Source organism: Sapajus apella, unplaced genomic scaffold (genome assembly GCF_009761245.1).
Source record: "Sapajus apella isolate SASKATOON/1434 unplaced genomic scaffold, GSC_monkey_1.0 scaffold535, whole genome shotgun sequence".
Taxonomy (NCBI): domain Eukaryota; kingdom Metazoa; phylum Chordata; class Mammalia; order Primates; family Cebidae; genus Sapajus; species Sapajus apella.
This window is the reverse complement of record NW_022437463.1, coordinates 4,167-21,585: the sequence shown is the minus strand read 5'-3', so window position 1 is coordinate 21,585 and position 17,419 is coordinate 4,167. Positions and strand designations below refer to the sequence as shown.

The 17,419-nt window shown below is 33.9% G+C and overlaps 1 protein-coding gene across 1 annotated transcript in view; it reads left to right on the top strand.

The window, feature by feature from the left end:
* The window catches only part of LOC116546039 (coiled-coil domain-containing protein 14-like), a 38,808-nt gene extending 22,018 nt beyond the window's left edge, over positions 1–16,790 (top strand). The window contains 5 exon segments of the mRNA XM_032272410.1: positions 8,406–8,488; positions 10,677–10,895; positions 10,969–11,038; positions 11,040–11,099; positions 16,434–16,790. Of these exon segments, the coding sequence (XP_032128301.1) occupies positions 8,406–8,488; positions 10,677–10,895; positions 10,969–11,038; positions 11,040–11,099; positions 16,434–16,488 (487 nt within the window). The 3' untranslated portion in view covers positions 16,489–16,790.
* Positions 16,791–17,419: the final 629 nt, after the last annotated feature.

Here is a 17,419-nt window from a genome sequence, read left to right as displayed (position 1 = left end):
AGCAGTAGTGTAGGAATTTTTGTGTCACTTTGGTAATCTATGTGGAAAGAATTATCATAATCTTCATTACAAATAAAAATTGGAATACATAGGTTTATTCAAAAGTGTTTCTCATCATTTTCAATTAAAAAATTTTTTTTCTGTTTAGATATTTGGAAACTACGTGTTTCTTTTTAGCCAGAAAAGTGATCTTTCAGGGCTTTCTTGGAGTTTGTTGCCATCTTATGGCTTAAAAAATAGCTCGATTCATCGTTTCTATGACATTTTGGCATTTTTGGCATTTAGGCATTTTTGGCATTTAGTCTAGACAGTTTTTAATGTGTCTTCTGACATAGTTGTTCAACATTTAGCTTTCCTGGTCCCCACCCACTAAATGTCTGTAGTGCCCCATTAATTTTGACCACCAGAAGGCCTGGCACATTCCCAAATTTTCTGGATGGGAGTTTGGTGGGTATTACCTCCAGTTATGAGCCATTGAGCTAGAGAGTACCAATATTTCATGACCACCTCCTGATTTTAGACTAAATTATGAGACCATTATATGTCCACACAGAACATAAAAATGAAATGGGAGAATGGAAGGAGTCAAGAATGATGTTCAGGTTCTGTCTATAATTTAGCAAATGGTAATATAATTCTTTCAGTTGGGGGCTGCTAGAGGAAGAATAGATTTGTTTATTGCGTATTGTTAATAGTTTTTGAGTTAGGCAAAATAATAGGAGAGCCTGTGAGTTAAGGTTTAGATCTGCTGAGTTAGATCATCAGGAGATAAGTATGATATAAGTCTGGAGTACAGGAACAAGTTGCAAGATAGAAATTAGACTCGGGAGTCATTCTCTGAACGTGTGTTTATTGAGCTTTTTGTATAGATCTGGCACTGTTGTAGACACTGGAGACAGTGTGATTGAAAGTAAGTGATTTGTTATCAGCATGTAAGTAAGTGGTATATTCACCAAGAAGGCAGAGCATGTGAACACAGTGAAAGGTAAATTGCTGGGGAGTAACAACTTTTTAAGGAAAGAACAGAAGATTAAAATTAGTGGAGTGACATCACAAAGTCACAGAAAGAAAACAATTTATAGGAGGGATTTTGCATAGCATTAAAATAAACTGACAACATGAACAAAGATAGGTCGATAATAAATATTACAAGACAAATTACTCAAAGAAGCTTCAGAAAAACTTAAAACAGTGTTCTATAGTCTCAAGGAAATTAAAGATAATAGGATCTCTTATAGGAAGAAAGAGTGAGATTGAGACAAAGTGCTCAAGGAAGAAAAAGTAAAAAGAGAAGAAAAGTGAGTTAAGTGAACTCAGAAAAATAAAAGAAAAAAACATTTTAAAAATGAAAGCCCCATTAGAAACAAATATAAAATAATTAATAAACAAACAGACAAAGTCAAGGATATTGTAGTCCTCTAGAACTTAAGTATTATGAAGCCTGAAGTTTTTTGGTTTTTTTGGGGGGTTTTAGGTTTTTTCCCCCCAAGTCTTTCCATTTTAATTTCTACTAAATTCATAGTTCAGTGTCTCCTATTGGCCTTAGCTGCTGCTTCTTTCTAAACCGTTTTTTAAATTTTATTTATTTTTATTGTAAATATATATATATATGATATTTATCTTTTTAACCATTTGCAAGTGTACATTTCAGTGGCAATAATGTTCTGTAACCTTCACCACTTTCTGTAGGAAAACTTTCTCATCTCTAACATGAATTCTGTCCCCATTAAACAGTAACTTTGTCTTCTCCCTTTTCTTACCTTCTGGTAAGTTCTTACTTTTGTTGTTTCTGTCTCTGAATTTGAGAAAGCTGAAATTTTGTCTCTTTAGGGTTTGCAGCTCTATTTCTAGTGCTAAAATTGTTCCTAACACTCACTCTAATAAATATTTGTTAAATTGACTGAATGCATGGTGGATAAGCTTGAGGGAATCTCACAAGGCAAAATAGAAAAAGAGTGATCTAAAAATTATTATGAAGAAGGTAATACATATGGAACAGAAACAAAATAGGTACAAAGTTGGTGTTCCTGAAAAAGGAGAACAGAACAAATGAATTAAAGACAATATTAAGAGATATATAAATAAAAGGAAAATTTTCTGATTGTACCACTTTAGTCTGGGAGACAGTGCAAAACCCTATCTCTAAGGAAAAAAAAAAAGATCTATGTCAGCAGACGAATAGGACATAGAAGATCTCAGAAAAATGATGCAAAACAATCGACACCAATACATATGCTGGTTACTACACCCTAAGGAAGAAAAAAGTTAATTTTGGAGACACTCAAAAGAAATAGAAAATTATGTATGAAGAGAAAAATTTTAGGCTATCTCTAGCCTTTTCACAGTGATTTTTGTTGCCAAAGGATTATAGAGTATCATTTACAAAGTTCTGAGGGAAAGAAAGTGTGCCCCGAGAATCTCTAATGTGGTCTAGCTGTCCTTTTAGTATAAAGGCAACGGTCATATTTTCAAGTATGCAAGAACTTAGGAAGCTTAACACCCTTGGACTCCTTTAAAGAACAAAACAAAAACTTGAATGGCAAAGTCCAGTCTACCAAAAGATGAATTAAAAAAGAAGAGTAGACAGATGTGAACATTGAATCTATATGTAAAACTAAGACAGCTGTGGAAATTATGGTTATAAATTAGAAAGTGTTAGTAATCTTGACAATATGAATTCCAAACTCTACATTTTTCATATCCTATTTCCTAAATTTTAGATTATTTAGGAATAGTATTTCTTGAAGTAAAGAAATATTTGCCTAAAGTTAATCAATTTTGGTTTCGCTTGTTATTTTCTTTCCATTAAAGTCATGTAATCCTAAATTCAATCCATAATATTTGTAATATCATCCTATTGTTTTAAAATTCTTCTTAGGTATTTGTTTTTTGTCTCTGTATATGCTGGAGAATGTATGAATGTTATCCAGCAGATAATGATTATTTCTATTTAACATTGTGCTAGAGGTTCTAGCAAGTGCGGTAAGGCAAGAAGAAGAAATAAAAGCCAGCCACGTTAGAAAGGAAATAAGTAAAACTGTCTGGTTCACAGGTGACATGATAATCCTTGTAGAAAATCCTATGGAATCTATGGAAAAGCTACTAGAATTAATAAGAAAGCTTAGCAAGGTTGCAGGATACAATATCAATTGTATTTTTATGTACCAGCAATGAACAATTTGAAATGAAATTTCAAATCAGTACTACTCAGAGTAGCATCAAAAAAATATGAACAATTTAGGGATAAATTTGAAAAATATGTAAGACCCATACACTGATAACTACAAAATATTGCTGAGAGAAGATCAGTATAGGTGAGGGATAACTCAGATCCATAAATGTAAGACTTAAGATGTCACTGCTCCCAAAATTCATGTATAGATTTTATGTAATGAAAGTAAAAACCCAAGCATGCTTTTTTAATGTTTAATAGAAGCTGATTCTAAAATTTCTGTGAGAATTCGAAGAATCTAAAATCCCCGAGACAGTGCTGAGAAAGGGAACCAAGTTGGTACTATTCAATTTCGAAACATAAAGGGATAGCATTCTAAGACATGTGGTGTAAGGATAGACAAATAAATCATTGAAACAGAATAAAGTCTAGAAACAAATTCACACATAGAGATCACGTTTTGCAAAGATACCAGAAAAATTCAATTGTGAAACAATACTCTTTTCAATAAATAGTGCTGAAAGAATGGGAGAGTCATATTTTTGAAAAATGAACCTCAACCTTTACCTCATATGTTACACAAAAATTGTCTTGAAAAATGAATCACAGATTTTAATTTATAAACTAAAACTACAAGACTTGTAAAAGAAAATATAGGAGAAAATCTTAGGGATTTTGGATTGGGAAAGATTTTTAAAATATAACACAAAAAATATAAAGAAAAAATAAAGTGGACTTCATCAAAATTTAAAACTTTTGTTTGAAGAACAAAAAACCTGTTATTAAAAATGCTTGTTTGAAGAACAAAAAACACCTGTTATTAAAAATAACAGGTTAAAATGTTAAAATGAAGAAGTAACCAACAGATTGAGAGGAAATATTTGCAAAACATGTATTTGATAAAGGACGTGTATCTAGAATGTATAAAAAATTTAAGACAGTATAAATTTTTAAATATCAAGTTTAAAAATGGGCAAAATATTTGAGCAGAACACCAAATAAGATAAGTGGATATCAAATATGAATATCAAATAAGAACATGGAAAGATGTTTACCATCAGTAATGATTAGGAAAGTGAAAATTAAAACCATGATGAAATACCACTTCATACCCATTAAAATGGCTAAAATTCAAAATTAATTAATAAATGTTAGGAGGTGAAGGAATGGGAACTTTCACAATTAACTGGTGGGGATGTAAAGTAATTTGGACCCTTTGGACAATAGTTCAGCAGTTTCTTAGAAATTATACATATACCTAACATGTGATCCAACCAGTCCACTCCTAGGTATTATGTAAGAGAAGTCAAAGCATATATCCACACAAAAATTTGTTGATGAGTGTTCATAGGAAACAACCCAAATGTCTATCAGCAGGTGAATGGTTAAAAAAATAGTGGCATAGCCATGCAGTAGAATGCTCCTCAACAATAAAAAGGTAGGAAGTATTGATACATACAGCAGCTGGATGAATCCCAAAATTGTTATGTTGAGTGAAAGAAGCCAGGCTAAAAGAGTATATATTCCATTATTCCATTCATATGTGATTCCAGAATATGCAAACTATAAATAAGTACTTGTCTGGGAAGAAAGGGTTATGAAAAGGGCCATGAGGAAACTTTGGGGGATGATGAATATCTTTTTAAAAAAATACTTATTTTAGGTTTGGGAGTACATGTGAAGGTTTGTTACACAGGTAAACTTGTGTCACAGGAGGTTTGTTATACATATTATTACATCACTGAGGTATTAAGCCCAGTATCCAATAGTTATCTTTTCTGCTTCTCTCCCACCTCCCACCTTCCCCTCCCTCTTTCCACCCAGACCCCAGTGTCTGTTGTTTCCTTCTTTGTGTTCATAAGTTCTTATCATTTAGCTCCCACTTCTAAGTGAGAACATGGTATTTGCTTTTGTTTCTGCATTAGTTTGCTAAGGATAACAGCCTCCAGTTCCATTCATGTTCTTGCAAAATAAACATGGTCTCATTGTTTTTTATGACTGCTGATGAACATCTTAATTGTAATGGTGGTTTTACCACATCATATGGCAGAACATAGCATGATACACTTTAAATGTATGCAGTTTATAGTATATCAGTTTTATCTCAAGTTATCTAAAAAGCAGCAGTTCTTCTTTACCTTTTTAAAATTCAGTATACTTAAACTTAGTACATAATATAGCATGTGTAACATCAATTTTTAAAATATCCTTTTTTCTATTTTTATCAGGTATCATTTTAAGTAGAATAATTTTTTTAAGCCTATCCCTGAAAGCAGGGAATGAGAGGAATGAAAGTAGCTAGTTATACAGTTAGGTTAGAGGGATTTTCTTTTTTAATATGGGAAGAGTTTTAATATGTTTCTTGGCTCAGGCACATGAAGTGGTAAAGAGGGAGAAGCTGCAGATAATAGACAATAAAGGGAGTGGGATAGGAGCAGAGTCCTTGGTGGTCTAGGAGGAGAATGGGATCTAGGGGACGGATGAGGCTACTCACCCAGAAGAGTTGGAAAAAATGAGTGTTAGTACACATATGGATATGCCCTGGGACCAAAGGATGACAGTATTTGTCACCAAACCATGATTTTTAGGGAAAAAAGGAAAGTTTACAATTGGGAAGAGGAGGGTAGGAATGAGAGGCTTGCGGTGAATTATTAGAAGTTTAGATTGGTTACATTTGGGAAGAGAAGAATCTGAACAGGGACATAGAAAAAGATGATCAAGGAAAGCTTCTGTTGTACTTTATTAAAATGAAAACGAGTTCATATTATACTGTTGTTTTACAGCTTTCTGCTTTCACTTCATAGTGTGTCTTGGAGATCTTTTCCTTTCAGTATAAATGGACCTCTTGCTCATTTTAATATCTGTGTATTAGTATTTCATATGTGAATGTACCATAATTTATGTAACATTTTGTTTCCAACTTTTCACTATTAAATAATTGCTGTTGTGAGAAACCTTGTATATATCTACAAGGTAGGAGATGCTTTTGCTCAAGTAAAACTGTTTCTGATGCTAGATAACCTAGAAGTAGAATAATTTTGTCAGAGATTATGAACATTTTACATTTTGTTAGACATTTTCAAATTGCCATCCAGAATGGTTATACTGATATACTCACACGAATTGAGATACTTAATTTCCCTGTGCTCTCATTAGAAAGTGTTATTTCCTTTTATTTTTGTCAATCCTATGGCCAAAAAATATCTCCTTTGAAATTTGCAATTCTTCATGTTAGTGAAGATGAGTGTTTTTACTATATGCTTACAGTCCATTTCTATTTCTTTCTTTCTTTCTTTTTTTTTTTTTTTTTTTTTTGCCCGTGTATTTATTGATCTTATGGTCCTTTAACCAAAACTTTTGATGGCTTGAGTAAATAATGAATTTTATTTGCTCCTGGTTGGGAAGAAATCAACCAGGGTTTCTGAAAGAGCAGTCTTTTTGTTTCTCTATCTGCTAAGAAATCAAGTTAGAAAATCCAGTTAATGATCTAGTTACTTAAAACCACTCATTAGAGTGTAATTGCTTTTTGGAGGGAAAAAGGAAGGTCTTGTTAAAAGAGCTGAGTGGGTTCTTTGGTTCCAGATTAAGTTTACAGAGAAGTCAAATCTACTTTTTTCTCCCATATGTAATCTTGCTTCACAATCCTGTCAAAATAGATTTATGGACGGGAGACTATTAACAAGCTGCACTGCTACTAAAATGATATAAGAAGGGTGAGAGGAAGTTAGCAATTATTGAACCCTTTCTGCATACCAGGAGTATTGATGGTGGAATCTCATACCTCACAGCAGCCTTGGGAGTTGGGAGTGCAAGTTTTCCACCCATAACAGAATCAGAAGCTTAGTAACTTGCCCAAGATTCCACACCAGAAAATGTCAGAACTGAAATTCCATCCCAGAAATCTTTGACTCCCACCCAAACTCATGATGTTTCTGTTATTGCCATTCTATTTCTTATGTGAGCTGCTCATTCTAATCCTTTTTCACTTTTTGCTAGATTGCCTTTTTTACTTATTTGGAGTTGTTCTTTAAACGTTATGGACCCCTTGTCTGTAATATATATGCAGGTGTTTTCTTTCAGGCTTTTACTTCTACAACGTTTCAAATTTTGATATGGCTAAATCTTTCATTATTTTCCTTGATGCTTGCTGGATATTGAGTTTCACTTAGGAATGCCTTCCCCACTTCAAGATTATGTGGATTTTCCCCTGAAACTTGTATAGTTGGGTTTTGTATGCATATTTTTTCACTTTAGTCAACTTAAAATTAATAAATGCGAATGATGCGAGGTAGGGTACTATTATTTTAGGTTCAGTACCAAAAATAAATATTTTAAGGCAAAATATTTTTAGATAAGTAACTCTGGAAAGATAATAGAGGTAACTTTTTTTCCCCTTAAGTGATGACTTCTTAGGAATAAAGAAAACACTTCTGTATATTTCTATTCGTGAAGCAAATCCATATTGTGAAGTTCATTGTAACAGGGAAGACTTGTAGCCTGTTAATATTCTTGTAACTTAAGACCATTAACTTTTCCATCTAATAAAGAAATTATTAGAAGCATAAAATTGTGTTTCAGCATATGATAAACATCAGGCAGATAGATGTCTGATAGCAGTCAGTGCCTATAGGTAATGACAAATCTTTTAAAAAATAGATGGCTAACTACAGTGATGAAGATGCACAGAAAGAAGATGAGAAACAGCAAGAGGAGATAGGAAAGGAAAGAAATAGGAAAAAAACCCAAATCACTGAAAAGAGACAAAATGGAGAAATTAATGTTTTCCTCATGAGGGGAGGTTTTATGTTGTTTCAGGCAGCCTTAAAAATTATCTCAGGCATTATAATAATAATAGTTGTTTCAGGCAACCTTATAAATTATCTCAGGCCTTATAAAAATAATAGTATTATTTTCCAATTAATTGTTAAGCAAAATCAGTACATTTCAGGCTTTTTTTTTTTTTTTTTTTTTGAAACAGGTGTTTTCCAAGTTTGTACTTTTTAGGTTTGGGAAACAACTATTTGATCCATTTTGTCTTACAGTGTTTTCTCTTCAGTTTTGTTATTTTTATTTATTTATTTATTTTTTTTAGTTTTTGTCATTTGTTTTGGGGATGAATGGACTTCTGCCGTCTTAGTGGGTTTATCTTTTATCCTTTTTGATAGGCTATGTAATGTATAATATTAAATTGGCCTAGGATTCTTGCATTCATAGTTCTTCATTATTTCTTTAGGCAGTTGAGAATTTTGAACCAGCAACTCAGCGAACAAGAGAAAACTCATAAGCCATCTGGTGCTGCAGATTGCAATCTTGAATGTAGGTATAAGAACTTTAAGGATTAACAAATTATTTGTGGCTTTGGAAATGTTGATAAAGAATTGAGCTTTCATAATTACTTTGTCTGAGAGGACAAATTTAAAATATTACAGAAACATAGGAAAATAAAAGATGCTATCACTTCCCAATAACATACACCTATTTTTAAAAACAACAACAAAAAAAAAAAATAGGAACGTGTTTTCTTTTACATGTCTTCTCTTCATATGTAATTGATTTATTTCACAAATACTTACTGAATACCTACTGTGTGCCAGGCACAAATAGAATTATATATGTACTTTTTTAGAAATGAGATCACACTGTATATACTTTCCACAGCTTCTGTTTATTTAATATGTAGTGGACATTTTTGTCTATCAAAATATGTAATTGTGCATTTTTCTCTTTAAGATTTACTTGGGTATTCTGCTTATCCAGGTCTACCATAAGATGGTCCTCTGCTAATAGTACTTTTCCCCTTTTTCCCCAGTGCAGACAGCACTTCAGTGAAAATCTTTGTATATGTCTTTGTGCACCATGTTAGCTTTTTTTTTGGTTTTGTTTTGGGGGTGGGGTTTGAGATGGAGTCTCACTCTGTGGCCCAGGCTGGAGTATAGTGGTGAGATCTTGGCTCACTGCAACCTCTGCTGCCCAGGTTCAAGTGATTCTCTTCCCTCAGCCTCTCAATTAGCTGGGATTATAGGCACCTGCCACCATGACTGCCTAATTTTTGTATTTTTATTAGAGACAGTATTTCACCGTGTTGGCCAGGCTGGTCTTGAACTCCTGACCTCAAGTGATCCACTCACCTTGGCCCCCCCAAAGTGCTGGGATTACAGATAGGAGCCACACCGCCTAGCCAGCATTTTTGTAGTATGGATTTTTAGTAGAATTGCCGAACCAAAGGGTGTATACAGTTGCAATTGTGACAAACATTACCTAATTGTCCTTAATGATCACAGATTTTAATAAAGAAAGAAATTAGAATAGTACCAGAAAAAAAGATGAGAATGTTTTTTGTGGGGGGAGCTTTTCTTAAGCCTGAAAAGACTCAGATGCCACAGAAGAATAGATTGATAAAATATGTCCCCAGAAAACTTTTTCAATTTCTACGTAGCAAAATTATAAATACATTCAAAACATATAATCAAAATGGGGAAACAATACATGGCATGACAAAGGCTTAATCTTCTTAATATATAAATATATCTTATAAAGCAATAAGAAAAAATATGATTACCCAACATGAAAGTGTTCAATTTCATCAGAATAATTCAGAAATTATCACTCTGGCTCCATTGTTAACCAAAGGTGAGGAGAGGGGGTAGGAGAGAGAAGGCCTAGAGGACAAATGGGGAGATCAGTAGTTGCCTCTTTAAATAGCTTCTCTTCTTTATATTATCTGTTCATTTATCTTATTGTTTCTTTGAGATCATTACTATTTATAATTACTTGTTTGTTATCAGCTCCGTGAGAACAGGGGCCATGTCTGTGTTATTCATCTGTGTATATTCTGACTCTAATACAATACCTCACACATAGTAAGTATTCACTGAGGATGTATTTGCTAAATAAATGGTGCCATATACTTTTATAGCCATAAAAATAGAACGTGATAGATCTATGTGTTTGTATGCAATGGTCTTATGGGGAAAAAAGGCAAAATTAGAAACTGTATAGTGTCTGTGGGTGTGTGCATGTGTGTGTGAAGTGTGTGTAATATCACATGCAAAAGTGTTTTTCTGAAAGATATCAAAATTAATAGTGATTTTCTCTGGGGACCGAGATGAGTGAGAGGGAGATTCTTCATTGGGATCATATGGTATTATTGACATTTTGTGGTGGTTGAATTTTTTTTAACTTTGTACATGTATTATTCTTTCTTTTAAAGGGATTATGTATTATTCTTTCTTTTAAAAGGGTTATGTATTATTCTCTCTTTTAAAAGGCTTAAAAAGTAATGCTTAAAATGTTAATTGGAAAAGAAAGCTATGAATTCTGCCAATCAATTTTTAAAACTATATGTATTATTTATATAGAACTGCTTAGAACTACTCATGCAATTATTTGTTAAGCAAAATCAATACATTTCAGGCCTTTTTTTTTTTTTTTTTGAAACAGATGTTTTCCAAGTTTGTACTTTTTAGGTTTGGGAAACAAATATTTGATCCATTTTGTCTTACAGTGTTTTCTCTTCAGTCATTGAATATGTCACTGCAAAATCAATTGGAGGAGTCACTAAAGAGCCAGGAATTACTGCAGAGTAAGAATGAAGAGCTCTTAAAAGTGATTGAAAATCAGAGAGATGCAAACAAAAAATTTACTAGCATATTTAAAGACAAAGATCAAACCATACTTGAAAATAAACAGCAATATGACATTGAGATAACAAGAATAAAAATTGGTACGTATTTACACAGTAGTTATGGTCACATTTTTAGAAAGGAATAAGGAAACTGAAACTTTTGTTGTTTTAGAATTGGAGGAAGCCCTAGTCAATGTGAAAAACTCCCAGTTTAAGTTAGAAACTGCTGAAAAGAAAACCAGATTTGGGGATAACATTACGTCAGCGTGATGCTGAGGTGACTCGACTAAGAGAATTAACCAGGTAAAACTGACTTCCTTTGAATAACCCATGACTTTTTTTATTTTTAGATATTTTTATAAACTTCAAAATAATGCCAGACCTGTTATCTCACCCATATCTTTTTCTCTTATTTCGCCAATTTTTTTTGCTAATTTCTAGTGATGTTTTATTCTATTCCAATTAAATTAGTTTAGAAATGTCAAACCTGGCTAAATGATTTTTTTAAACCATGTGATTCTGGGCAGGGTTTTCTGATGAGAAGCTGAAGACTTGTATTGCAACACGGTTAAGCCCCCTGGTTCTGAAGCTAGAGAGATCTGACTTGAATCCCACCTTTGCCACATATTAGCTGAGTAACTGAGCAAGTCATTTAACTTCTCTAAACCTGAGCCATAAAGTAGGGAAATGAATACAGTTGTGGGAAACTAAGAAATCATTCATGAATAGCACTTAGCATGGCAAGCCCTCATGCAATATGATCTTGGGTAAGTCAGTTAGCCTCTTTCAGCCTTATTTCATAAGTTAAGTGAGGGGGTTGACAATAGCCCTTAAGATCACTTCATTCCCGAACAGTATTTTTCTAAAATAAAATTACCTCATTCAATTTTTCTATGATATTTACTTACAAAGTTCAGTTTTCTTTTGAGATATTTGCTAAGAATTGGATTCCAACTGCTTTTTAAAGTTCTAGGAGAGAAGTCAGTGATGTTAGGCCTGAAGATAAGCATATCTGACCTTGTCTTTGAATGATCCTAGAAGTTTCAGATATAAAATCATCTTGAATATAAAACAATCTTCCTTGTGTTTTCAATGAACAGATCCATTTTGAAGTTTAAATTTCTCCCCTCATTTTAAATGATAAACTTGCAGGGAAGCAGATGAAACAGTAATATATATGTAACATTTAATTTATTAATTTAGTTTTATAAATGTGTTTGAAATTAATAATCTGTTCATATGAAAATACTGCCCTTTTCCCACATTTATATTTCATAAGATATTTGCATTTAAACTTTTAACAATGGGAAAAGCAAGTCTTTTTATAATCATATAGAATTATAATTGATTAGGTTCTAGTCAGAGGTTCTGAATATTGGCTTATACCAGTCTCATTCAAAATAAAGTAATAGAATGTCCCTTCTTATGAAAGGCTTTGTAAGGTATCCAAAGGAATGTGTCCCCTTTTTTCTGAGGAATAATTTTGGGGTGAGAACTTTGTTAGTGTCAAGCATTTACATTAAGAGAAACCAGTAACAAAAGGCCACATATTGTGTGATTCCATTTATACGAAATGTCCAGAATAGGCAAATTTATAGAGACACGAAGTAGATTAGTAGTTGCCAGAGGTTGGAGGAACCGAGGGGTGTCAAATGGGAAGTGACTGCTAATGGGTAGTTTCATTTAGGAGTGATGCAGATGTTCTGAAATTAGAGACAGTTCTCAACTCTGTGAATATACTAATAACCACCAAATTGTGCACTTAAAAGGAGTAAATTTTGTGGTATGTAAATTATATCTGTTGGGTGCAGTGGCTCATGCCTGTAATCCTAGTACTTTGGGAGGCTGAGGTGGATGGATCCCCCTAGCCCAGGAGTTCGAGACCAGCCTGGGAAACACAGCAAAATCCTGTCTCTACAACAAATACAAAAATTAACTGAGCATGGCAGCACATATCTGTAGTCCCAGCTACTGGAGAGGCAGAGGTGGGAGGATTGCACGAACCCAGGAGGTTGAAGCTGCAGTGAGCCGCTATCTTGCCACTACATTCCAGCCTGGGTGACAGAGTGAGACCCTGTCTCAAAAAAAATAATAAATAAATAATATTTCAATAAACTGTTATTTTGTAAAAGATATATATGGTATACAGTCTGTTTAGAAAAGAAAAAGAAAGAAAAGAAAAAAATAAGTCAACATGGTCAAGTGCCATGGGAGTTTGCTTAGGAGTTACTATGAGCATCTGTTTCATTCTAAGGGACAGTTCTTTTCTTTTTTTTTTTTTTCTTTTTAATTGTACTTTAGGTTCTGGGGTACATGTGCAGATCATGCAGGACTGTTGCATAGGTACACACATGGTAATGTGGTTTGCTGCCTCCATCCCCTAAGGGACAGTTCTTAGCCCCAAGCAGAAAACCTGATGAAGTGGAGGATATAGTTCTCTGGTAGTTTTCTTTTCTTCTCACAATCTTTTTCTTCATACTCCTAAATTCAGCTTCTTTGTGGATATGAGATCACAAGCTGATATCTTTTATTTATAAAGTACTTCGATTTTTTTCAAAGTCCTGTCTTTGAAAAAAGACATCATTTTATTTGTCCTCACCTATGGAGGGAAGATTTTAGTATCTGCATTTTCATAAATGGGCAAACTGAGGCCACAGAAATTAAGTATTAGAAGAATATTAATAACAGAGCTGGGACTAGAACTCACATCTCTTAATTTCTAGCCAGATGTTCCTCTTACACATGGAGTGGCTTTAGTAATGGTAACAACTCCATGCCTAATGTAGCCTAAGTAAACCTTATCATTTTTTACCTGGGAGGTAGATGGATAAATGGATGGATTCATTCGTTTGTTCAACAAACATTTATTGTGTATTATGTTCCAAATATATATGTGTGAAGCTTATATAAAAATAATTTTAGTTGCTCAATATCCACATTGACAAGCTAAAAGCTTATTCCAGTGCTTTACTGACATATGTATGGGTATGTCTTTTTTTAAGTAAATGCATTGCACATGTTGACATTCAGCATGTGCAATGTATTTACTAAGAAAGTTGGTAACAAAAACATGACAATCTTTCAGAGTGACAGTATAACTTTTCTAGAAATTAGTAGAAAAGGAAAAAGGGACTTACCTGACTTTCACAGCTAGTTAGTGTCTGAGCTCTGAGCTAGGACTAGAGCCATGATTTTGGATTCCCTCTTCAGCTTTGCTTCCTGTTTTAAAGAGGACAGCTTTTCTCTGAATGAAGATGCCCCATTATTGAGGGATTCTTCTACCTGTGTAGGAGGTACTTTTGTACCTGCTCATTCTTTCAAAATAATATGCAGTCTGCCCTTTGCATTGTATATTCAGAATGAAAAAGTATAATTGGAGCTTTTTTTTTTTTTTTAACATTTATCCTAATGTAGAAGTATAGGAACTGAAAAAGCTCATTAATTCTTAAGGCTTACTACGGACCCTCAGCAAAGGCTCTGTCTATAACATTAGATATAGACTGCTGCTCTCCTTTTTGTAAGACTCTCAAGAATTTTCCTATCAGTTTTTTACATTTTTGTTAAGCACCTTTTTATGCTGGGCATAAATCCTGCGTCTTGACTACTAGCTCACCTGTCAGATTAATTGCACTCTTACAAATGATTGTAAAAACATGATGGGAAGGCTTAGCACGGTATCTCATGTAGAGTTTAGCACTATCCCTACATTTCCTAAAGATTTAGTAACAGCTTCAAAATTCTAAGTACATTCATTGATGTCAGTTTTGTACTTTTTTTTTTTTTTTTTTTAATCTCGCTGTTACCCAGGCTGGAGTATAGTGGTGCGATCACAGCTCACTGCCACCTCGACCTCCCTGGCTCATCCAGTCCTCCCACTTCAGGCTCCCAAGTAGCTGGGACCACAGGCACACGCCTCTGTGTCCAGCTATTTTTGTTTAACCTTTTTTTTCCTCTCTCTTTTATTATCTTTTTTTTTTTTTAATACTTTAAGTTCTGGGATACATGTGCAGAATGTGCAGGTTTGTTACATAGGTATACACATGCAATGGTGGTTTGCTGCACCCATCAATCTGTCATCTACATTAGGTATTTTTCCTAATGCTACCTCTCCCTTAGCCCCAGACCCCCTGACAGGCCCCGGTGTGTGATATTCTCCTCCCTGTGTCCATGTGTTCTCATTGTTCAACTCTCATTTATGATGAGAACATATGGTGTTTGATTTTCTATTCTTGTGTTAGTTTGCTGAGAATTGGTTTCCAGCTTCATCCATGTCCCTGCAAAGGACATGAACTCATCCTTTTTTGTGGCTGCATAGTATTCCAGGGTAGAATGTGCCAGATTTTCTTTATCCAGTCTATCATTGATGGGCATTTGGGTTGGTTTCAAGTCTTTGCTATTGTGAACAGTGCTGCAATAAACATACATGTGCATGTGTCTTTCTAGTAGAATGATTTATAATCCTTTGAGTATACACCCAGTAATGAAATTGCTGGGTAAAATTGTATTTCTGGTTCAAGATCCTTGAGGAATCACCACACTGTCTTCTACAATGGTTGAACACTCCCACCAACAGCGTAAAAGCGTTCCTATTTCTCTACATCCTCTCCAGCATCTGTTGTTTTCTGACTTTTTAATGATTGCCATTGTAACTGGCATGAGATGGTATCTCATTGTAGTTTTGATTTGCATTTCTCTAATGACTAGTGATGATGAACTTTTTTTTACTTTTAGTAGAGACAAGGTCTCACCATGTTGCCCTGGCTGGTCTTGAACTCCTTGGCTCAAGCCGTCCTCCCACCTTGGCCTCCCAAAGTGCTGGGATTACCAGCATACCCAGCCATTGTTTTGTTCTTTAAATTAAAAAACAAAAAGTCTCTGAGCTTAATTATATCTAAATTCATCCACATTGTTGATTTATAATTTCTTTGGTGACATCATATGCAATTCAGTTGATTAGGAACTTCTCCAGTACTGTAGATGGGTTGCTGTGACCACTTTAATTTTACTTTTGACTTTAGAGCGTAAGGCAGCAGCATCCGACAGTACAAATAAATCTACATGCACTTCTACTCCTTCACTCTTCCCATAGTCACACACCTTAGTCAGATAGGCATATGGTTTTCGTATGCGTGTTTTAAATAATCTCTCAGAAAAGAGATTTTGTAAAATTTCTGAATGCCTTTCTCAGACTTTTGGGAGGGGTGGTGGGACTGAACGGTACATGTACAAGGTCTAAAGAAGTACCACAAACCATCTCTCTTTTCCTTCTCAAGCCTTCAATTATTTCGAAATGGACCTTTATCCTTTTTTTCAGATTTTACTATAACGTATGTTATAAAACCATTAAAATGTGAGGAAAATTAATATTTTCAGTAAATAAGTAGTGAATATTCTTATAATAGTTTCAAAGAGCATTCTTACAAGTACTCAACGTTATTTAAGTTAATATATTTTTATAAGTAGTCTAGAAAGAATCCTGCATTTGTTATGAAATGTGTGAATTTTCTGAGTATTAAAAATCAGTGTGTTTAGCTGAATTATGTGTAATAGAAACATTAATATATCCACTTGTCACTGTTTAGGTGCTCATATTCCTTCCTTTAAAATTTTAACATTTTCACATCTCTTTACTTACAGAGATTTTTCTTTTAATTTCAGAGACAATGGTGAGTCAAATTCTGTTTATACATAAAAATATTAGTAATTACTATTAATTTCCAGAAGTTAAGCTTTTTTAAATGTCAGTGTTCCTTCCTTCCTTTATTTATCTCTGATTTTGTCTATATCAACAATAATGTTTTTGTTAAAACTGGAAAGAAACCTCAATATATGTATTCCTTTTCTGAAAATAAATAAAAATTTCAGTATGCAGTCTGATCAAATTAATTAGTGGGTCATTATTCATTACAGCATTCCTTTAAAGATATGTTTCTCCAACATATTTTTGTGTTTTAATAACAACTCATTAACTTCTTTTAAAATTAATATCATAATTGACAAATTAATATTATCTTAATTATATTTATGGGGTACAGTGATGTTTTTATATGTGTAAACAAGGTGAAATAATTAAATCAAGCTAATTAATATGTCCATCATCTCACTTATCATATTTTAGAGTGAGATATTTGGAGTTTACTTATTTTTAGCAATTTTGGATTATTATTAAGTATCGTCACTCTAGGCCTGGCCTGGTGGCTCACGCCTGTAATCCCAGCACTTTGGGAGGCCAAGGTGGGCAGAATACCTGAGATCAGGAGTTCAAGACCAGCCTGGCCAACATGGTAAAACCCTGTCTCTACTAAAAATATAATAATTAGCCAGATGTGGTCCCAGCTAGTTGGGAGTCTGAGATAGGAGAATCACTTGAACTCAGGAGGCAGAGGTTGCCATGAGCCAAGATTGCATCACTGCACTCCAGCCTTGGCAATAGAACGAAACTCTATCTCAAAAAAAAAAAAAGTGTAGTCACCCTACTATTCAATAGAACCCACAGATTTACTACTCCTATCTAACTGAAACTTTGTACCCTTTGACTAACATCTCTTGATTTCCCATACCCTGCCTTACATCCACTGTACCCTCAATCTCTGGTAGTCACTATTCTACTTGCTGCTTCTATG